The 23,722-nt window shown below is 42.3% G+C and overlaps 1 protein-coding gene across 2 annotated transcripts in view; it reads right to left on the bottom strand.

The window, feature by feature from the left end:
- The window catches only part of SLC15A2 (solute carrier family 15 member 2), a 36,110-nt gene extending 12,861 nt beyond the window's left edge, over nt 1–23,249 (bottom strand). Inside the window, exons 1-13 of one of the 2 annotated variants that reach the window (XR_002116798.2) lie at nt 22,921–23,249; nt 19,585–19,672; nt 18,827–18,968; nt 16,980–17,072; nt 15,860–15,959; nt 11,696–11,786; nt 9,543–9,620; nt 7,080–7,162; nt 5,774–5,860; nt 5,370–5,459; nt 5,090–5,134; nt 2,882–2,914; nt 1,704–1,792 (exon numbers count right to left, since the gene is read on the bottom strand). Coding sequence is in view for 1 of the 2 variants with exons in the window: in XM_010713884.3 (XP_010712186.1) it covers nt 1,704–1,792; nt 2,882–2,914; nt 5,090–5,134; nt 5,370–5,459; nt 5,774–5,860; nt 7,080–7,162; nt 9,543–9,620; nt 11,696–11,786; nt 15,860–15,959; nt 16,980–17,072; nt 18,827–18,968; nt 19,585–19,672; nt 22,921–23,049 (1,148 nt within the window). In the remaining variant the exon portion in view is untranslated. The remainder of the gene's footprint in view (nt 1–1,703; nt 1,793–2,881; nt 2,915–5,089; nt 5,135–5,369; nt 5,460–5,773; nt 5,861–7,079; nt 7,163–9,542; nt 9,621–11,695; nt 11,787–15,859; nt 15,960–16,979; nt 17,073–18,826; nt 18,969–19,584; nt 19,673–22,920) is intronic. The other variant, XM_010713884.3, reaches the window with a different exon arrangement.
- Between the last annotated feature and the right edge of the window lie 473 nt (nt 23,250–23,722).

Below are 23,722 nucleotides of genomic sequence, written 5' to 3'. Positions count from 1 at the left end.
ATACCATTCCTCAGAGACTAAGACGTGCCAAAACCACATACTGAACTGTCCAACAGGTGGCACTGGGAATGATGTGCTGTTTAAATTGCCAATCATTTAACTTAAAACTATTCCATTTTTCTGCATGAGGCTAGCACTGAGGCCAATTAAAACTGGTATGCCATGAAAAAAGTTCTATGCTTGCAAGTTTCATATTGTCTTATTCCTAGCTCATCTAGTGGGAATAGCTCATGGCATTATGTTAACCTGTGATGTGGGAAAGAGCACTAGAAATGATAGATCTTCAAGTCTCTCCTGGGAAAAGCAAAAGATAAGTAGTATGCTACTTAGCGGCAGGAATAAAGAGAAGAATAAATGTACAGTTTATGTCATCAGCATTTCTGACCATCTGTGTCATCACTCTGGGTTATTTCTCCTGCCAATACATTTACATTCCTAGAGAATAAGGAATACGCTTTGAAACTGGTGCAAAACAGAACAACTCAGTCAGAACTATATGAGACAATCTGATATAAAAAGGCATAGGATAGGTCCAGAAAGGCTGGTCCAAACTGAGTGCTGAACTGTTGAGATTTTAAACAAATACAGATCTAGATTCAGTGGTTTCCAGTCTTTGTAATTGTCTGAATCATAGTCCAGACGGACAGGGGTCTGAGAAATCCAGATTATGAACCTAAATTCTGTCTCTCAGTTATATGGTCTGTTATAAGAAAATTACTATTGTTTGCGTCTTGTGATAAATAATGTGATTTTGACATTGAATTGTGCATTGGGATTGTGTTTGCACCAGCTTCTGCAGCCACACAGGCTAAAATCTTGCAGGCTACAGTATATCCACTGCCACATCCATGGCTGAACTGGAGAGGAGCCTGTCAGTATCTAGCATCCAGGGGGCAGAAACAGCATGACATTCCATTCTGTTCAGTGCATGGGTCTGTGCTGCTGGATGAGATACTCTGTGAACCTGTCATCAGACAGGAAGCTTTCTGCCAAGTAGGGGCTTGTGAAGCCAGTCTCCCACTCATCTCCCCATTACACTCTTTGGTGTAGGAGCATGCAAACTTGGTTCATTTCAGTCAGCTGCACTGGCTGAGGCACTCCAACAGCGCACATAACATATTCCTACTGTTAAAGCATATCAACTCACACAGACAGACTACAGAGACTCAAAAGTCAAATCTCCTCCCCAAAAGCATACACTGGTCCCCAGATACAACTGTTTTGATCTAGAGGTCTTCTCCTATAACACTGCACTTCTTAGAGCAGACTTGGGATAGAACACTATCGCTATTGTGAAAACTCCCTTCTCCACTGGCCCCTATCTTGGTGGGAATCTGCCTTCACAAGACCACATGTAGCTCAGGCAGGGCAGTGAATTCGGTTGCTGCAGGTAGGGAATTACTTTGCAGCAATACAGGAGATAAGGAGAAGGACATATTGATCAAATTTAAAGAGGGACCATTCATACTGGCTTTCAGGGAAAACCTGATGACAGAGCAGAAACCAACATCAGTGAATTTTCCCAGCTGGAATTTCCTTGGCCTATGGAAAATGGTGACACTGCCAGAGAGGCTGAAGTAGAGGCAAATGCTGTAAAGTACAAGTATAGAAATTTGTGTTCCTTCTCCTTAAAAGCTATTCTTCTGCACACTTGCTGCAAAACAGTAAGAAATGAGGTATCCATGTTGTCCCCAAGTACTTACGTGAAATTAAATTTGCACATGTTTATCAGAGGATAGAGTCCAAGGTCAAAAATCGGGATGAAGACAAGAATAAGAAGTGGATTTAAGAACTGCAATACAAAACAATGGGAGTTTAGTGACTAGAAAGCAACTTTTAGTAATTAAACTCATAAAGCAATGTCCTCCAGAAATAATTCCATTACAGAAAGGACATGAACACTTAAAAACCTCCTTTTAAACTACAATCATAGTTTGCTTTTTGATGGTTTCTACTGTTTAGGTTTCACAGGCACAAATATGTTTTGTTCATACCCTCTTTTCCAAGAGGTAAGCAAGCATCATTGGTGCAATTTCCCTGAAGAGAGAATTGAAGCATTGTGTTTTCAGAGAGTACAAAACTGACTGAAACAGAGGCAGGCAACTTTAAGGGCTATGCTGGGTGGGACCTTACAACAGATCAACAATAATGGAAACAGCTTGGGACTTGAGCAAAATCTCAGAGGAACTGGCACTATTTTGTGAGTCTGCCACTTTTTCATACTTCCATACAGCATGAGAACCCCCCCAGGAACTGCTTTTCTCCTGGGAGGGCAGAACTTGTCTGTCAGTCAGAAGTGGCACAGCAAGAAAACAGAGCAATGAGAAAACAAGCAGAGAGAGATGCTCAGTTTCAGCTTTGAAGGAAGATTTTAGGGAAAGGAACAGCTTTGAATTTCTTCAGAGCTGTTCAGCATAAGAACTGTAATCAACTGTGACAACACAGCATCATCTCAGAGCCTTCATATTTTCATTTGCCCTGCAGGAAGGAAGAAAGGAAACGTATTTCAGGTATAAGGCTGATCCCAGTGCAGAGATGTGTTAAAAAAAGACACAATCTGTATCCCCCATATGGCAGCACTAGTTCAAGAAATATTAAGGTGTCATATTCTCCCACACCTCTGCATTATGCCTGTGTTACGACATCCTTGGGGTCCTTTGAAAATCAAGGTTAAGCTTGCTAAACAGCTAGTGTGCAATAAGTCAGAGTCCACACCACACTAGCCAGCAGGACCACTGCTATTACCTTCAAAATGAGCAGAGAAAGACCACTGGTCCCATGAGGAAAAAAAAAAAAAGAAAGAAAAAAAAAGAATGAGAGAGAACAGAGAACAAGAAAATATATTTCTGCAGGGTAATTTCCTACCCTGTAGTATTTTTACCTGCATTTGGTCAGGCTGAAGGACATATATTCCCTGAAACAAAAAGATATGGCAAGGGACTCATAAACATGATCATATAAGAGTGCATAGCATATATGGCTGATGGCAAACAAGCAACCAGCTCACAGTATAGTTTTCATCTGCAAAGGTGGTTTCCTCAAATGCTTTATATTGGCTTTAGCAGCTGACATTGTGCTTTTGACACTTGTTATCTAAAGAGAGAGAATTTGATGAGGATCATTTTGCAGAAGGAAGCTACACTCAGGCCTTGATATATGGCATTTGGGACATGGCCAGGACAGGTACTGAGTCGCGTCTTTCAGACTGGCTGAGCCCAAGACTAGGTGAGCGGTGAGGAATGGGAATGTTAGTTCTAAGCTGGGACCTGGATTTTGAGCTTACTCCCTCTGCTTCTCTAAAGGAAAAGCCCAAATCCTGTAAGTGAATGTCCTCACACTTCAAGACCCCTGAGCTGTGATGGTATTTGTTCCAAACACCTCAAAAGGATAACAGAAGATTACCTTTGAGCCAATAGGCTGTACAAACCCCCATCTATTCCCTCCATTTGCCAAAGGCACCAAATGGGCTTTGGTCAGTTGTTCAACTGTTCTTGGTTTAAGCCAAGAGAACTTAAGGCTGTAACAGCTGTGGTATCTTTGCACCACTGTGTCTAGCCCCTGCAACTGGGCAAGGCCATCAAGGATAGATAGAGGGATCTCAGTCTCCAAAAGTGACAGATGAGCTGTCTCCAGGCAGAGGCTGGCGTTTGCCTGAACTCCACACAGCTTTTCATTTGAAATTAAGATGAAGAGAAAGGGGGAAAACATTAGGAAGAAAATAATATCGTTCCGAGAAAGCACCGTAGGGATTTGCCTCCTGTCTGCCAGGTTTGTCCTGAGCTGAATATAGATTGCCTACTGTTTCTGCTGGCAACTGCCTCCTAGGAGAGTGAGAAGAAGTGGACAAAGCAAAGGACCTTTGCAATTAAAAGCATCAAGCAAATACCTTCTTCTCTCGCTACTTTGCGTACAAATATGCCACTAGAAAACAAGTCTGCAAGCATTCATGTTGCACTAAACCGTTCCCTGTTAATTCAGTCTCCCTAGCTGAGCACTTTGGCTTGAGAGAGCAGAAACACGGAATTTTGCAAGTACAATCTCCAACAACCCTAATGAAGAAATCAACCCAGTGTTGCAGTTAATTCTCACCTTCATAATCTGGGGTAACTCACTAAGGCTGAACAAGACTGAAAGAAGCCAAAAATCCATGTTTTACCAGCAGGTAAAACAAATATGTACTGGTTATCTTTTCCACCAGGGAGAGTTTAAAAAATGACTCCTGGTGATTCGTAGATGTTCTGCTGATGGATCACTAAGTGTACGTGAGCACAACAGCAGAAAACAGTTTCTAGATACACGTCATAAAGACTTCATGAACTTTCATTGTTTGTCCTTCTGGAGTGGATAAAATATTACAAGTGGTGTAGCCTTTTTCATGCCTCATTTGAATTAATTAAGCCTAATGAGTATCACATGCTGAGAGCAAAATTTTTTAAGAGGAAGAACTCAAATCTGGGGCCTTACATTGATTTTAAACTGTAAAACGGGCATTTACAATCTTAAATTCTGATATGAGCATCTGCAGGTAAGATCTAGATGGGCTATTAAATACACTTCTGGAAACTCTCTGTGTGGTGACATCGTTAGCTAGACAGCTGATCTACAGTCATCTGTCACTGCCCTCTGCTCCATTTGCCACTCACACTTTTGAAGTACTTGATGGCTACTAATTCATCCTCACCACATTTTGACCCTAAGCACAGGATTCCTGCTGATTCTTAGAGGCTTCATCAATGCATCACTAAGTAAGCCAGGGCAGAAGTATACAATTACAACATCTCTCATTAATACGTCACAAGGGCTGTGTGAACTTTATCTGACTTCCCTGTCTTGAGTGGGGGCCACAGAGCAACCTGTTGCCAGTACGTCAGCACTCCTGACTTTGCAGGCTGCCAGTGGCTCCCCAGCCCTTGCTCCTTGCCAAGATGTGCCGTGATGAACTGCACACGGCCACATAGGGCCTCTCTCTTCTAATCACTGAAATTGCAACTCATCCAGACTCATTAAGCAGAAGCCCTTACTAGCGAGAGACTTTGATTAAAAAGCAAGAGCACTGCTAGTCTTATCCCCAGTAACATTAAATACTTACAAAGTCAGCGTTCATCTTTGTAGCTTGCAAAGTCCACCTGGATCCCTAAGGAGAAAGCAGACAGCAATGTAGTTTGCATGATGTTCCATGGAACAGAGAGCATGGGGACAGAGAAGACCACAGTGCTGGAGGTCTTGCAAAAAACAGTTTTGCGCCGCTGTAGCACAACCAGCCTCTAGACACCTGGTAGGAAGGCAGTGCACGGTGTCTCCAGAATGCTTTGGTATCATTCTGGTAGCACAGGGGTGCAAATTCAGGCCTGCAACGTGCTGTACTGTACCTGCTGATCAAACAGGGCCCAGAACATCGGCAATGGTAAGAAGAGAAAGAGAACGCGTGTCACCATTTTAACCTCCCCAATCAGCTGTTTCTATAAAGGAAACACACAGAAAATTAAGATGTGAGTGACAAACCGACAGGGGCTTCAAGCTACAAACTACAAAGCAAGAGATCTCCTATGTTTTTCTACACGACAACTATTCACTGCATTTATTCATGCCCACAATTGCATTTCTGCATTTCATTGCAGCACTTCGACTGTCCATTAAGGGTCAGGAGAGTACAGACATGGGAAGGGACAGGGCAAGTGAGGAGATGCATATGATGAGCTGGGTGGCCAGGCCAGTCCTAAGCCTGCCTGACTCCCTTTTCCCTTCCAATCCTCTCTTGTAAAACATCACTTACCGAGTACTGTTCTGATGCCCAGTCAAGCCAGTGATCTCTCCTTGGAATCTGACGGGAGCGATTTTTCAGCCTGTTTTTAATAGCAAACTAAGGAGAAAAACAGGTGAATAATTCCCTCATGCCTACCCCCTAATTTAAATTTTCCATTTCAGAGGTCTTACTTGTCTGCCCTTGTCACATTCCCAGTTCAAAACTGCCCTTTCCACTCCGAAGGTACATATCATGGGGTTCTGATGGACACTTCCAAAATTTGCACATGCACAACCAGATGCTTTAGAACCAATTCTTTGCAAGAAAGTTTCTGTGACACTGATTGATGAAAGGTGTGATATGTGAATGAACTACCTCCAGAGCTTGTCCTCCACAAGCAAACCCAGTATTAGCCTCCAATGACTGTTTTTCTCTTGATTTAAAACCTGATATGTAATAAAGCTTTGAACATCATTTTTTCTTCTTCTGTTCTTTTCTGAAGGGCACTTGTTGGACTGAGCACAGTGCTGGGGAGAAAACACCTCCTTATCCACAGCAATATCAAAATCAGAACTCTCATTCCTTTCTTGTTCTGTAGGTCTTTCTTTGCATATTTCTGGTGCAGCCCATGTCTCATTCAGTCCTAGAGCAGCTTTTAAGTTGTTTTCTCACTGCAGGAGAAATTAGTGAGACCAAATTCTTAACTTGTTTGTTCATGCTTCTTGCTCTAGCCACTGAACAGACTGGCAAAAACCTCCCTTAGAAATCCTGTCCTTAAGATCTGGTCTGTTTCCCCAAGGTAAATCTGTCACTAGCATTAACCTAGAGAAAAAGAAAACATCTGCTGTTTGCAACAGGTCCTGAACAAGACACATCAATATCCATCCAAAAACAAGACAGGATTTCTCATACACTATAGCCAGCTCACACACTATGAAGAATAGCTGATAGGCTATACTGAAACTGTAGAGTAACTTAATGTGCATAACATGAACATGAAATATTACAGTCTGCTGAACTGATAAACTTCAGGTAAAATTGTTCAGCTGAAAGAAATTATGTTTCTAAATTTTTCTTTCAGTCCTTACCAGCACACCTTACCCAGTGTTTCTACTGACGTTAGCTGAAGATGTGGAGCTATGGAAAAACAATTGAAATGCTGAAGAATAAACTGAGACATAAATGTGTCCCTTATTCCTTACAGGTCAACAGCAAGATATCTAGCCAGGAGCAGCATCCAGAAGGATTCTAGATGTCACTTCCTCATTCCTTTTGCACTCTTCTGACCTGCAGCCTCAGAATTACGCATGAAGAAGAGAGAATGGCACACACTTACTCCAATGCATTTGCACACTTCAAGTAAGACGTTTCCTTGTGGTGGTGTTTTTCTGTACAGTCCGCTTCCAGCTATGAACACAACTGAAAAAGATTATAATCCAGATGAGAATTTACGTGACTGAAGCTTAATCCTGCTCTGTTTTCTGGGGAGGATCCCTCACCCTCATATTCAGCAGAAATTCTCTCCCTTTGAGGCTTATATGGCAGAACTTTCATCAAACCAAACAAACGTATAGGGCCCTGTTAATGACTTCAAACTGAAAAAGATGCAACATCTACAAGAGTCAAGGTGATTCCTACAAAGTGACTTAAAAAACAATCCACTTTTAATTGCCGATGTTGATGATGATGATACCTGTGAGTGAAACTAGCCCCAAATCATTGCAACCATGTGAGGATGAATCCAAATCCAACATGAGCTTTGTGTACTTGCACCTCATGCACATTTAAATAACGTTAAGAGAAATTACCTTCACTCATGATTTCCATGAAGGGATGTGCAATTTAAGGTATTGCTTTCTCCCTCAAAACACAAAATAGATTAGCAAGGCTTCAAAATATTGTCAGAGTTGGAGCTATCCAATTGTAGATCATTTGTCCTGTTCCTTGAGAGCCTTTTGACATTGCAATTCCAAAAGTGTTAGCAAGGAGAAGTACAATAAAAGCTAAGCATGAAATCCATATAACAAAGCAACCAGTGGAAAAAAGTAGGTATTTTTCTCACCTGGATGTTCACCATTTCTTTTGTTAGGACTATGAACATCCAGTTTTGACCTTCAGAACTGCCAGAGAAGTATCTGAAATCAGTTTAGGTGAATCCCAACCAAAGAGACTTGTCCAAAGTCATAGAACGGGTAACAGCGCTATTTCATTTTTAGCATCTCTATGTGGAGTTATTGGTGCCTTCCTAAAGGTGATTCATTAAGTTTGCTGAAAACGCCTCCTGGCAATTCCATTGACCCCTCTGGGAACTGAGGTTCCTGCATTAAAATAAATGATGTCAGTCCTCTCCTGTATTTCAGACACTAAGGCAGCTCAGAAAATCTTGTCATGTAAGATGCCCATTCTGCCTCTAAACTTGTCTTTGCTTTCCAGCATCATGGGAAGGGGATTGGTCAGGGCTGGAAGGGTATGTTCTCCAGTTCTGCATGCTGCTTATCCATCACATCCAAGAAAACTCCAATATTTTACAAAAGTACACAGAACTGATTTGCTGGGCAGGCTGTGGAATCTGGCAGCAGGACACTAGCTAAAAACACATTACAACTGATGGCCTCACTGGAACTGTAATATTTACATGTCCATTTTTCCCTGGGCAACTACTACTATCTTGTTGGAAACATTCATCACACGGTGCTGCACAGAGGAGCTTATGCCTCACTAAACCGCTAACAATGGACCACGTGGGAAAAAAGAAGCTACTCGGGCCTGTGACCATGCACTTTTTTTGAAAAATAATTGCTGTAACATAGGCTGTGACCTGATAACGTTTTCCCAACGCTCTGATCCTTCTCTGGGATGGAAGTTTGACAGGGAAAAACAACTTAAACATTCTCAGGGGGATGAACTTTCCAAATCACAGATGCAATTCATACAATTGCATGGTCTCTCAATTAAGCTAACATGTTGAATGAGAAGTCAATCCATGCTGTGTTAAAAGCTCTCAAATGCAGTATAATAAGGGGACTGCTCCCCTGCAGCAGTGAAAACTAAAGCTAATGGGATGTCCTTTATATTGGCTAGTGATGAGTAACTGTAAGAATGCAGAAATTGCTGGGTATTTGATAGGGGTTGAAGAAGTCATCTTGACAGTGCATTAACAGGCCTAAGACGCAGGCTTTAGGAAGCAGGATGATTGCAGCTCACTCCTGATTCTAGGGCAATGAGGGCTTATTATTGCAACATAATAATAGGCTGCCACTGTAATTGTGGGAATCACTTCAGCCAAGCAAAGTGAGATATGAATAAAGTGGCATCTCATTCAGCTTCCCTCTCTGAGATTTCTGTGTGGCAAGCATTCTGAAGCAAAAGTGGATGGCATCAAGCTACAAAAAACCTGTGGAAAGGTTAGAAGTGGCATACTAAGCTTCTCTTCTGTAAGTTGGAGTACTTTGAGTACTACTTTAAGTAGTGCTCAGATGGCAGCTCAGAGCCTAACCTGCTCACAGACAGGGCTGTAGCACATCAGAATTACTTTAATGCCTTCATTTGTTATACAGAACAACCGTCTTCTCACCAGTATTATGATTTAAGATTGCAGGATGACCACAGTCTGCCTCATCTCTAAGTGAACCAAGTGTTTTTTCTTGCTGATCTGAACCGTGGAACAGTTGGATGAGTTTGAACTCTTGAGCTTTCCATCACAGTATCCATCCAGTGCTGGTGAACTCATGCATTTTCTCATCCACACGCAGACTTAAAAATTATAACTACTGCTAGAATCATGGTGGTTTTCACTCACCAAGCGCCAGCACCATCAGTGCTGCTGGAACACCAAAAGCCAGTGCATAACAATCCTCTCCGAAACATTTCACATCCCCTAAAAAGAATTCAGAAAGAAAAGCATCTCATTATTATCAGCCTTATGTTACCTGGGTTTTCGATTTGCTTCTCTTAGATCAGTCACTTGGTTTGGCTCTAAATCTTCTTTGCTGTTGCTGCTTGACACTATGAATTGAAACAGTTGTACTCACTTGACGAGGACAATTTGGAAGCTGCACAAGTGTCTGCCAGCAATAGAAGCTGATAATGGGATATTGATGAGAATAGTAGAAGGGAGACAAATAGGTAGAAAGCAGTGATAAGAACTGTAATTTGGAAAGAAAAAAAAAAACCAAAACATTTAAAACAACCTCAAATCATTATATGTTCATATAGGTCTAAACACATCAGTACTGTGTTTCCACAGTATCTGTGCCAGCTGCATGAGTTATATTATATTTCATTGTGATTTACAGTGTACAACTATAGTGGACAAGGTGGTAGCAAATACCCCTACTCCTAAATAAGTGGGTGTACAGGATTAGACTTAACACACTAGTTGCATTTCCAATACCTTTTCTCTCCAACTTCCCAATTTCACCAGAGGTAGCCAGGTCTTGCCCACCAGGAATCCAGGTTTGTTAGAGCATGGCTTTCACTGATCCAAGGTATGATTCACTGAAACTCCGTGCCTTTCAGTTTAGCTCACAGCACAGGAGTTCAGAAGGCCAGTTGCAAACTAGCAGTGAAGTCTGCATCTGCATGCCAGTGGCCACAAATTACTGCACTCTTGCATAGAAAACAACAACAAATAAGTTTGGCTAAAATAAACATCAGAATTAACAGGAAACCAGCTCATGAAGCCTTCTGTTGTCCCCATTTGCTGTCTCTGGCAATCATGATCAATTGCATAACTGTGTGTGGTGCATAACATTTATTTGCCTATTTTCGTAAATTAGCTGAAATCCAACAAAGCTGGCAGCAAGATATTATGGACACACTGAACTGTTAACATACAAAGTGAGCTGGACTCCACCTAAAAACATCTATTCCATGTTTCTGCCAAATGTCTTTGGATTATATTTCTTGTTTTTTCCAAGGAAACCTTTCACACTTAGCAGAAATTTTACTCTTTCCCCATCCTCTCCACCTCATTTCCATGTTGCAACTAGTTCACTGTTATGTTGCCTTGGCACAGGTTTTTACGTTCCAAGGAAATCAGATTTTCATCTGTGCAGTGATGGCACTGAGCAAAACCCCCTCCCAACATAAAGTTGACCTGGGTAAGGAGAGTGTTCGCCTCAACACTTTGGTGAGATATAAGACAAGCACAACTGCCCACAGGTTTGTGAAATGAACGGCCTGGTGAAACGAATACTGCAAATAAAGAAAGCTTCCTGAAGGCCGCAGGACAGAATGAAAAATTACCAGTGTGAACATTACCTAGTCCTGCCCCCAGTCCCTTTGCCTGTGGTCTGCTGCCCTCCCTCTGCATTTGTGCCTGTATTTATAGCATGCCAGTCCCTTGGTTTCCAGGCGCTACGATACAACGAAAGAAGTGCAGCAAGGACAGAATGTAAAGTAGGTCCTAAGTGGGGCAGAGGCCTGTGCTTTGTTTTCAAGGGTAATTGCTCAGAGCTGCAATCTTCCAAGCAGACCCATGCAGACATGCTTGGGTGCCAGGACTGAGTCCTCCCACAGTCAGCAGTGGCAGGGCAGTGTAGGACTCCAAATCCATGTCTGCTAAACCACTCAGTCCTGATGCCTGTCCAGGACAACAGAGATCAATTCCCATCCACAGGTTACCTGCAAGCAAGGCAGGGATCAATACTTCACTGGATACAAAAAGAATTAGATGACAATTCAGATCTTTCCACCTCCCATATTTTAACTCTGCAGTTTGGGCTGGCGTTGAAATACAACTGGGAAATATGTTTTTTGTGACTTGCCTGCTGCTAGCACCATAAATCTGTTACGCTGTGATGGCAGGATTAACAAGGCATAAATGCAATACACTGACCAATCCAGAGATAATATAATTTCTGCCATTCAGTTGTCATAAGAGCCTAACAATGCACAGCGGAGTAGCCAGAGGGCAGCTAATTTATTGTTTTACTCTAAATCAACACTGACCTCTTAATACAGGCGTTACAAACGTAGAGATCAAACTTCCAGCATTAATGGATAAATAGAAGACGGAAAAAAATTTGCTTCTCTCTGAGGTCTAAAACAAGAGAAGACAGTATCAGTGTCACAGCTAACACACAGCATCAGGCTTGCAAATTCAGTGCTATCAATTCTCTTGTTAGGAAGACTGGGTAAATGTTGACACAAAGTGCATAAAATGTTAGGCAAACAAACTTGCCTTCAGGTGATGGTAAAGGCTCACACAAATCATCTTCCTTGAGATGCACTGTGGGGCTTTTTGGCATTTCAGAGGAAAAGCCACTGCTTTGAGAGTGTGCGAGATTGGAAGGGGGAAAGCATCTACTTATTCAGGTCCTTTGTCACCTAATTCCATACAGCTTGGCACAGCTCAACAAGATCATCATGTGTTCCCATGCCCGAGCTCCTTTCTCCCCTTCTCTCCTCCCATTAAAATTAAAAAAAAAAAAAAAAAAAAAAAAAAAAAAAAAAACAAAGAAAAAGAAACCTGCATATTTTTTAGTTTATACGAGCAAAGATGAGAGCAGCAAATGAAAAGAATCCATAAGAAAGGAGATTATCAAGCTTAGGCTTGTCAACATCAGACTAATAGGGGAAATTAGGGGAAATTAAATCTATGGGAGCATATTCAAGAGCTCAGAATTCAACAGATGGTGCAACACATTAGAGTTCACACAGTTAAAGGATTCTTGCTGACCTTCCTTCCTCCTGCATAATTTCCAGTTTGGAAGGAATCAAGAATTTGACACAGGTTTTGGTGCCAAAAACTTGGTCACCAAAGTAATACGTGAAGGCATTCAGTCAAACGCAGTCCCTCCTTGCGTGCACTGGAGATATTCAGAGACACATGCACTAACAGTGCTAAACTTCCTCCCTGTGCCTGGGCTGGCAGAGCAGAGAAAGAAGGCTACCTGGCCTACACCATGTTCATCTGTACCACCAGCTGTGGGACATCTCAGTTGGTGAAGCTGGCATTTAAAGACAGCCCAAGCCTAGGCAGCCAATGTATTTCATCAGTATCTAGGGCTTCACTCCCGGCTGTCACCAGGTTCTGCAATGGCAGTGGACAAACCAGACACGGCTCAGTGCATGGCAGCAAACTCCTTAGGGCACCTTGAGCCACATCTCTGTGACCTGAGCATTTTGAATATGAAGCTTTAACTCGTCTGTGAGGAAGCCCCCCATAGGTGTGGTCTTGTTCCCTTCTGCTCCCTGAGACAACAATATTCACAAGGTTGAAAAACAGGATTAAAAAGTAAAGAACTGCAGATGAGTAAAAGACAACTTTTAAGGAACCGAGACTGAGATCTCAAGGTGCACTAAAACTTCCTTATCATACACATTTATAGATTCAAGTGATGGAAAAAGATGGTCAGAGTTGCAGAAGTGAGTACAAAAATAATGGCCAACAGCTTGCAATTTACACCGATTAGGAAAAAAAAAAAAAACTTCCCTCTTCCTTTCTTAATCTTTGGAGCAGACGTGCATTAATAACATGATTTGGATTAACTAATTAGAGAAAAGGTACTGTACATGATAATCCTGATTTCCTTGGCAACAGCAAAACAAAGAAACAAAGAGAAAGCTATTTAGTACCTTAAAAACCACACCACACTGTTTGAAAGAAGCTTTGGTCCTTAATTAATATGCACAGCAGCCTGTGCATTCATGTAACATATTGTAGGCATCGTTTTATTCAGGCATTTTTAGTCTGGACTGCTAATCCCATAGACAAGGGTACTTGGAAACTTGCAGATAAATCTACTTTCTCTATCTGAACCCCTGATGAATAAGTCTCCATCACTGTTTGTAGTACTACTGTTCTGAAAGTGGCAGAGCCTAGAATTTACAAAGTACTCCTAAGAAAACCAGGCCAACAGCATGCCTATGCCTCAAAAGTTAGCTTTATCTCCTCATGGAAACCACAGGAGCAATCTACTTATTTACTTTATATGCAGACTACCACATCCCTCATTTCCAGATGGAACAACTAAACCCGTGTACTTAAGGGTTCAGCTGAAGTTTATTGGTGTCTTGAAAATTGAGGGAGAAATCAAGTTCTTCATCTAATTTGGAATTTTTAAAACTTACTTCACTCTAGCTGGAGTGGAAGACGAAAAACACAGGGAGCCTTCCCAAACAACACTCCAGAGAGAAAAAAAAGTTCTGGTTGGCTCTAAATCTTTCAACCCTTACAAAATCAAAACTTCTCGTTCTGGTTTTGAAGACTTACATTTCCTATCACATTCGTAAAACCTTCCTTTTTCTTCTTCTGAAGGGAAAAGTCATTTCAAAATGGTAAAATACAAACTTTCTATTCTGAAAAGAATGAATAGAACAGAACATATTGTCCTTATCAGAAGGCTTTTTACAGTTTCTTTTTCTAAATTAGTTTCCCTTGAAGGCAACACAAGGGAATGTCTGAGCCTTAGCATTTGATAAATTTGTTGGAGAGGTGTAGTCTGACTGCTGGAGAATAGGCACAGGCCCACACCAACAATGAGCAGTTTGGGTTTTTCTCTGTAACTGAGTCGTAATGGTAAGCTTGGGATAATAATAATATGTGCCTGACTGGGATGCTGAGATTCATTAGCTGAAGTCTATAAAACACTCTGAAGATAAGTGGTACATATTACCACCTAATTACAGGATGATAATTGAAAGATGCTGGATAAATATTATTAATCATTAATATTCATAGAAGTAGCACTTCTGAAAACGCTGCGGTAGCACCTGTTACAGTCCTTGTGGGGGAACTATTCGCACTGCAACCTGAGATGCCCGCATGCTGGTACACACACAGTGCATCCCCAGAGCAGTGTGCTGCACTGCCAGCCAGAGTTGTGGTGACCGCCTCCTGATTGCTGCTTCCCCTTCTGCAGCATCCTCTAAAGCACCAGGTCTGACTGGCAGCACAGCACAGGATGCACACACCTCAAGAAGGATCTGCTTGTAAGATTCACCACTTTAGTATCATATAGCTGATGTGAAGAAAGACCAAGCCTTCTCTATGTTTTAAAATAAGTATTTTAGTCGGTTTTATTTACCCATTAAATGCTAACTACATGGTGGGACATTGCAAAAGGCAAACACCAAACTGCTTTACAGAGCTTGCTTCATCAAGGCCAAGTGGCCATCCCTGAACCAACTCCATCAGTGACTATTCTGATGAGCCACTACTGGAATGTCCTTATTCAACACTCCTATTGATGGGGATTTCCATCTTTTAAAGGTCCCAATCTTTTTCAATAGGTATATTTCTGGATATTTTTTTCTAACATACAATACTAAATAATTCTCAGTGGATTTAGCCTGCTCATCACAAATCCACTTATTTTCTTCCTTGTAGCAGTAGCCTTCTATGACTTATGATATGCACAGTAATAGCTGAAAGTAGTACATTTTGACCTATTTCACTTCTTCAGGTGCTACCTTATTCCTGGTTTAGCCACTGGTTTACATAACGGGAATTTGAGATTGATTCATTACACAACATGAAGGCCAGTGCTAAGTCCTTGTGATGGAGAACAAGGACATGAAGAAACTGGATTACGATTCACAGGATGCAATACTAAAAAGAAACATTTTCCCAACTCTTCAGAACTTTCTATTCTGGCATATCTAGAAAACATTCTGACCACACTGGGTACTAGAACTACCTTCAAAAGGCAAGAATTTTCTACAGTTCTTTCTCAACAACAATCGTTTTTTTTTTTTGGGGGGGGGGGAAGGGGAAGTCCCTAAGCAGAGAGGCTTGCAATACAGTTCTCCTTTTTGTTTGCTGTACTGTGTTGCAGTGTGCTATAATCACACTTCTTAAGCTGATTCAGAAATGGCAGTTTTTCTATGCAATACCATACAGGATCTTCCAACTCCTCCAGTGCCCAATTAATATTTGGATTATTTGATGCAATCATAAGCTGATATCAATAGTGTTCTGTTGTTATTTCCCTTTCCTGAAGCATCTTGATTCTTTCAGGTCTCACACAAACCATCTCACATCTTTTCCTAGCAAATCATTCCTATATAATTTCCTAGCAAACAGGCTCTACTACAACAAAATCTAAAAACATGAACACCCTCATAAAATACCCAAACACTGAAGAGTTCAGAAAAGAAAAGAAATCTTACGTGTTCCTCTTCAAACTGGTCCCCACCAAATGCAGAGACACAGGGCTTGATACCTCCCGTTCCAAGGGCGATCAAAAACAGACCAACCATAGACAGGACCCTTCATGCAAGAAAAAAATAACACCATTGCAGAACCCTTCCACTGCTTAGGGGAACATTTTATTGTCACCCAACCATAATTCCTCTATTATCACTGTCTCTTGTACATTGGCAGTGATGATGAGCCAGCTAACTGCAAATATTTACTTATTTATTTATCCTCATTTCTGCATTCAGCATAAGCCAATTAAACAAACAGTGTTTGTCAGTTTCTTGCTGTTTGGAGGCCCACTAAATTACCAGACATCAAAGATCCAAGGGACTATTTTTCATTCATCTGAGAACAAAAGGCTGCAGAAATCAATTGAGAAAAGGAAAATTAAAACAAAAAAAATCCTTTGCATATAAGACTTCCAGTCTAGGTAAGTGAAGAAATTCTGTTTGAATTAGGCTCTCGAGTGCTTTCCACCTCCCAGCACTCCTCAAAATCCCACAGTTAGTCCAAAAGATTATTGATTATTTCTGGGTGGAACGGGAGTGTCAGGACAGGTCAAATCTAGGGCAAAAGAAAGCTGCTGTATAAACCAGATGTACTCCTACCTGCATGCATGTATTTTTAGTGCCAGGATCACCTCAGTAAAAACAGCATGGTGGCTTCAGAGATGCTAGCTGGAAAACTACTCTGATATTCCTATCAGTTCGAAATCTAGAGGGCAAGAAGGGCATTACCCTGCAAGTAACACATCATTCCTCTGTCACACATCAGAAAATTTAGTGTTCCCAAGTACATGAGGGGACCTTGCTGAGCTGCATAGCTACAGCAATGAGAAAATGAGGGAAAAATGAGCCGATGTGAGCAATTGGACAGAAGAGACCAAACTCCAGTAGCATAATGTAGCAGAGAATCATGGTCTCTGTGTCAAAGGCCTCCTGGTGACAGTTCCGAGCTTTTCCTGGTGAATTCACACTCTAGACTTCCCCTCCAAACTGCTGGCCTGATGGGGGTGAAACAAGTGACAATCCTGGGTAAGCCACCTACCATTGCAACCTACAAAAACATTCAGCTTCAGCAGCTACTTACACATGAACTGCCTGGTTGCCTAGGGATGGAATGGCACCGACTGACTTTATCAGATGGCCGACCACATACACAATGGAGAGGTAGATGATTGTCCTATGAGCAAAGCAAACAGCAGTGACTGAAGGTGCTGGGTGATGTACAATCTGAAAACAGAGTGTGTCTGTGCTTCCTGATATGAAAGGTCTATTTGGCAGGTGCACAAGGAATAGTTTAGTCCATATCCCCAGTACTGCAGACAGCTATAACTTTTACGTCAACATTTAGCACACTGGAAAAAGGAGATAGGCAAATGGATTGAGATTAGGGAAGCATAGACACTACTTTCTTTGGGGAGATTGCTGAGCAGAATAAGCTAAATGTTCCACAAATAGATGAGTACTCTTCAGCTCCAATTCAGTTTCCAGACTACTAATAACTGGCAGTTTGTAGCATGCACTTAACTGTGCTGGAAGGAATCTGTAGGGACTGCTGCTCGCTTTCAACCCACCTGATTATTACATCCAAATTAGGAGTGTGGTTTTCCTGTTACAAGACTGAATTGAATCTCAAGCACCTCTGGAGGACTGAGCTCATCTATCTGCTTCCCACATCTTGGTGAGTGTGAGCAGGAAATCTGACCAGGAGGGTCAGGCTTTTGAGTGCATTACATCGCTTCATCGTCTTAAAGATTAACATACATTTATGTATTTATATGCAGACAAAACACTCACAGTAAAAATGGAAGGACTTGTTAGGAAAGAAGAAGCCCTGTGAGCTCTTCTAATCTGTTATCCAGTCCTTAATATTGGTTTAGCTATTGCAGTAAAAGCCACCATTTATAAAGACTAGGGGATTATTCCAGGAAAAATCTCTTGCCTAATGCACAAAAGTTTGCATAATGGTTTATTTTTTCACAACATTGCACTGCAAGATAGATATCTCAAATAGCATTGAGCATTCCCAGGCAACTTCAAATAACGAAGTTAGAAAACAAACCAAATTTGTGTGTGTAGGTTTTTTCATTCAATAGGACAAGAAAATGACTAAGTTAAAGCAGAAAGAAAAAAAGGAATACTGATATCTCTTTAAGAGCTTTCTGCTACAAAGGCATGTTGCAGCAGTTTTTTTCCATGTAGAGACTCACACTGCCAGATGTGTTTAGACCTATAGGGAAGGGTTCAGCTGCACTTCATCACTAACAGCAAGACTCCTCAGGCAGTGTGCAGACAGTGCCAAGGAAAGAATGTCCTGTGTACAGCTGCTCACCAGCACTCTGGGACAGATGGTGGCCCTGCCCTGCAAATTATCAGCCTAAGGGATGACTCCCTAATTTTCTCAGGGAGAGTTTAGATGGTTTTATACTAAGGGAGATGATCTGACTGAACCCAGGTTACTCTGGGATAAAAATAGGTGTGTTCATGCATTCCATATGCTGAGAAAGCATATGAAGGTACAGTTAGTGACATTTCATCTGAAACTACTAGATTCAGAGGATGATACTGCTTCCTTACCATCTTTGAATCCATCTCAGTGACTGAACTTGGCAAGCTAAGGGTTAACCACCCTATGTCTTAGTTTCCTCAAGATGTATGGGGAAGGAGGGTAGAGGAGCATTGTGCTCTGTGATTTAATTTATTGATTTGCATTGCATTGCCTATTGGTCATTGGGTGAAAGAGGAGCACACAACAGCATGAGCAAACACATTAGTTGTTCATCCATTAACAGAGAGAAGCTGACCTTCACAAGTGTTTCTTTGCTGCTGTTTCTTTTGAACTAGCTCAAAATCAGTAGCACAGGCAACACTGAACCTTGTGCAGGCTGTGCAATGTGGACAGATCCTGGCTGAATTAGAGAAATGTCTACTTACTTGTATTTCCCCAACCACGAGTCTGCCATGATAGCTCCAATGACAGGTGTGAAATAACAGAGAGCAGAAAAGGCATGGTACACAGCAGTGGACAAATTCTCATCCCAGTGGAAGAAGCTTATGAAATACAGTGTCAGGACAGCTAAAAGAAAGCAAGCAAAACACATCAGATAATTGATGTGCATCTCTGTGAGTAAGCAGGAAGCTACATCACAGTGACAAGGAAAACAGAGATTTGCGTACCAACTATGAGCACTGCTGTGGAAAGATCTGTGCTTACAGATCTATTCCTCATAATCCCTGACACAGGAAAAGCTCAAATGAGGTATGTGAGTATCAGGCTTCCCTTGTTCATAAACATTTATGTTTAGCTGGAAAATATATTTTCTAGCTTATCACACCTGAGCCTGTAGTTCTGTTTATGCATAATTTCTATTTGCAGATTAGGTGCCTGTATGATTCAATTCTCAGACACAGAGAATGCACACAACTGAAAGACACCACACACTGGAAAACAAGGTTTGAGACAGAATGATACAAAAATTTAGATTGGAAGTGATGTTGGAGGTCTCTTGTCCCAATTTCTGTTTAAAACAGGTCTAGCTTCAACATCAGGGCGTGTTGTTCATGCCTAATATCCCAAAATACCAATTTACTTTGAAAGACAATTGAGACTGCATACAGCAGAACTCTGGAACACCAGGTCATCATATACAGAAACACAGGGATGGGGAATTCTCTTTCCATGGGCCGCATACCTCTCATGCCATAATAGGAGAAGCGCTCGCAGAACTCGTTCACCACAATGAAGGCGATGCTCAGGGGGTAGTTGGAACCACAGAGTTTCTAAAGGAAACAAAGCAGAACATACCAGCTTAGTGATAGCTTTCACCCCTGCAACACATCCACACAGCACCTGGACAGCAGAGAGGAATCCAGTCTGAAACCCAGGTGCTCATTACTGCCTGGCTAGCCTGCAGATTGAACTCAAGGAAGTGAGCAGACCCCACATCCATCTTATTTTGGTTAGGGTTCCCTATGAATCCACCTGGCAGGCATGGACCCAGTAAGGAACAGTACAGGGACTCCAGCACTGCCAGCAGCCAACATCTGCCCTGCCCACAGGTCTAGAAACCCCTTCAGAAAGATCCCACTGCCTCTCTGCTGCAACATAACATCCCACTGAGATGCAAAAAACACCTTCAGATGCATTTTTATCTGTACTTCACACAGAGCTACTGCTCTGCCCTGAAACTGCTGCCTTCCCTAGCAGCTAGAAAGTTGCTCCTTCCTCAGTGTCAACTGCTCTCAATCCCTGCACCTTAGTTACACCATCCGCACCACTGCATTCACTGCAGCAGAGCATCAGCCACAGCAGCTATTTCATATTCCAAGAATGCTGGCAGAGCTATGGATAATTCAATTTATTAAACAAAAATCAAACAAAAGAGCTATGCGCTTCTCAAACCTATCTGAGCCTGGCTACTTTTTTTTATTGACATCAACTTCACTCCAGCTAAAATCTGCAGTTTCCAAGTGAAGTGCAAGGAATCCGAACAGCCAGGTCTTAGCATGACCTTGTGCGGGCCACAGTCCCTCTGCTGCCCACAGCAGTCCCAGCTAAACAGCTGGGAGCTGCTGGAAGCTGCTTATCTCCACTGCCTCCCACCAGGGACAGCAAGATTTCACGGCTCTGCCAATTAGTGGGAGAGACGGGCTGGGCGTGCATGGGGTGAGGGGCGGGGGCGTAAGACTGTCATCTGCATTCACGTCCGAGGTTTTAAACAGCCATGGCATGGACCAGTGGAGTGAGATGAACTCTTCGTATGCATTTCTGTACCTCGTGTCAGAAATAATGAATTCCTCTATTACTTCTCAGAGTCTCAAATGCAAATACAGATAAGAAGATAGATGTGTTTATTGAGGTTTATTCCACCACGAGACTTGAGGCTTATTCGGATTCCCAGAGCAATGCCTCCTAGGTTAGACGACTAGCTAATCATGCTGCCTCGCTCAAGATTGTACAAGGACCACAGAAGAGAAGGAAGGAACAGTTTGCTAAATAAAATAAAAACAAAAACAATAACAACAACACCATGACTAAATCCATTTCCACTACCTAACCCAGCATCTGTGATATTTTTGTGATTTTTGAAATATTTTCCTCTTACTATTTATGGAATGCCTTGTTATTAAGAAAGCCTTGGACCCTTGGGTTTACTTGGATAAATATGTAATTATCCACTACATTTATAGTTTGTGCTGAAGCTGTTGGGCTCAGCAGATGGCTACCAAGACAGAGTGGGCTCCCTTGGAAACTGCACTGAGAGCTCCTGCTTTCAGACTAGCCTGAAAAATGGAAGTATATATAAGCTGCAAATGCACAAATGCACAATACTCTCCTCTAACATGCTCTTAATAACATAGAGGAAAAGACATAAGGAGGAAATAATGCTTCCTCTGGCTCCTTTGTGACATTTTTTGAACTTGGAAATAAAATGACATAACAGGGATATTTTTCTTCTGCTCTTTCCCAGACCTCACTATCAATACTCTGATATTTAATAGCATTTGATGCAGATACAGAATGGGACTCCACAAAGCCAAGGCAGCCAGTGTTGAGACCACTGATGCCTGAACTCACTGCTCAGTGCACAATCCCTGCAGGATCTATCTGCATCAGTGGGAGGTACTACATGCCACGCTGTGACCTGGAGTGACAGAAACTCTGGCAGTGGCCCATCTCAGCTATTCCTGCTCTGGGATGGGCACCTCCAACAGATGAGTGCCTACAAGCAGGAAAAGGAGAGCAGGAGGAGGGACTTGACAGCTAAACCTGCCCCAGTGCCTGAGCCAGCACCTTAAGTAACTGCTTACAAAAGCTGAGCAAGGGACTTACAAGCAGGGACTCTTTCATCTGGCCTGTACGCTGTGAGACGGCATCAGCGCACACAGAAACACTCAGGTGCTCTCTCTGCTTTATCACTGACCTGCATGGGCCCTGCCTGGACATCCAAAAGTGGGCAGCCTTCATCCATGGGAAGAGCCAGCTGCAGTATGCTCACTTTTGCAGAGGAGGACCTTGCTCAGCAGAAAGCCCCAGCTAAAGCAAAGAGGCTAAGCCTGGATTCACGAGCACACAGCTACGCTGCTGTGCTTAGCTAACCACTGTAAGCCTGGGATGTGCAGGATTATGGAGCTCTTAGAAATACTGTGGAAGTTGATAGCCTGTCTTCAAGAAGAAAAGAAAGAAAAAAAAGAGGTCATTTAAAGTGCCAGTGGCAGAGATGTTTACTTGCATTTCTCCCTCTTGCTGATTAGTTGCAAAATAGGACTAAGATTAGTATTTCAGAGGAGCTCTGAATATCCAATAGTTAAAGCCTGCACAGTATTTAAAACAGTTAGCTTAATATCTGGCTTGCTAATGACATTACTGGCTGCAAGAGCAGTTATTACTGTATTGTCCTGCGAATCAAAGCAGGTGCAAAACAAGCCTCTTTCTCACCAAAGCCAATGTAGTGTACAGTATCTTAGTGTCAAGCCCTCAGCTGAAACTAGTCTGAAAATCTACACAAACATGAGAGCTGTAAGGTAAGAAAACATTGAATCTGGCTTAACTCACAGCCACTGATGTAAAGCTGAGGCTCTGGCACACATGTCAGTGGCCTGTCCAAAGTCCCCATCCCTCCTGCTTAGCAGCACCTGGAGACCTGTCTCAATGGTCTCATCAAAGGAAGCAAATGCACAACCCAGCTCCCTCCTACCCATGCATGACAGCCCCTTGCACTTCACAGAAGGAAGTCCTTTCTCAGAAGGAAAGGAGCATTCAAGAAAAAGGCAGCAATGAAAACCCTTACTCTTTTATTTTTCCCCAAGGATGCAAACAGTTCATTTTTTCACTTTAAGCTGCCCTTTCTTAATCAGGTTAGTGGAGGGATTTTTGCATGGAGTTGTTAACACTTATTTCAACCCTCTGCAAGAAAGGGTATTTGTCTCTAGCCATAGCACAAAAGAGGAAAGAACAGAGAGATCTTGCAATGTTTAGAGCAAGCTGAGCAGAAAGCAAAGAAAACAAAATCAGCTGTAACACTCACCGGAGATTTTTTCTGAACAGTGAAATCTTTGGGGGGATCATCTCCTGCAGAAATAAAAGTGAACAAACTTTCCTTGGATTCGTTTCTCTGAAAAGTGTTCATCTCCCCTCTCGCCTCGTCTCCCACCATGCTCTGTGGCCGTGGTGAGTTGACTGGGAAGATTTCCAACCTCAGGCATGAAGTTTGATTCAGTTTGAGTTAACCCTAATTGAGCACATTTCTGCAGCCAGAGCAGAAAGGGGAGGGAGGTGCCATGAAGAAAGACAACAGCAGAACTCAGTAAGAGCTGGGGAGCGCAGCCTAAGCCTTCTGCAGGTTGGGGCTGTGAGCACTTTGTGGCACGGACCTCCTGTTTGCTTGGCATGCTCCCAGCTATCGTACATGTATCAGCCTAGCACAGCCCTGTATGCTGCACAGATGTGAGCTGAATAAAAATCCAGGGTCCCAGAGACCTCTAGAGCCTGCTGATTTAGGACCAAAACATCATAGCATCAATCTCTCCTCCACTGTGCTAGTGTCAGGTTTATTCTGCAGGGGTCCCACTCGACTGAAAAAACATGTGTTATCCCAAGTCATAACTACTGAAACACTCATCACACAAATCCCTTGGACACTGGGTGTCATGGTATTAAGTTATTTCTTTGCTGTCCCAAGACCAGAGTACATTTCCACACCAATTCCCTGGAACATCCTTGACTTTCCCTACGGGGCAGTTTAATCCTGAGGGCACAAACAGCACCCAGAAGCAGCTTCAAATCCCCTGTAATGTCTCCTTATGTCCAAAAGGCCACCTCTGGGATCC

This window comes from Meleagris gallopavo, chromosome 7, assembly GCF_000146605.3.
Source record: "Meleagris gallopavo isolate NT-WF06-2002-E0010 breed Aviagen turkey brand Nicholas breeding stock chromosome 7, Turkey_5.1, whole genome shotgun sequence".
Lineage (NCBI taxonomy): Eukaryota > Metazoa > Chordata > Aves > Galliformes > Phasianidae > Meleagris > Meleagris gallopavo.
This window is presented reverse-complemented; position numbering and strand designations above follow the sequence as displayed.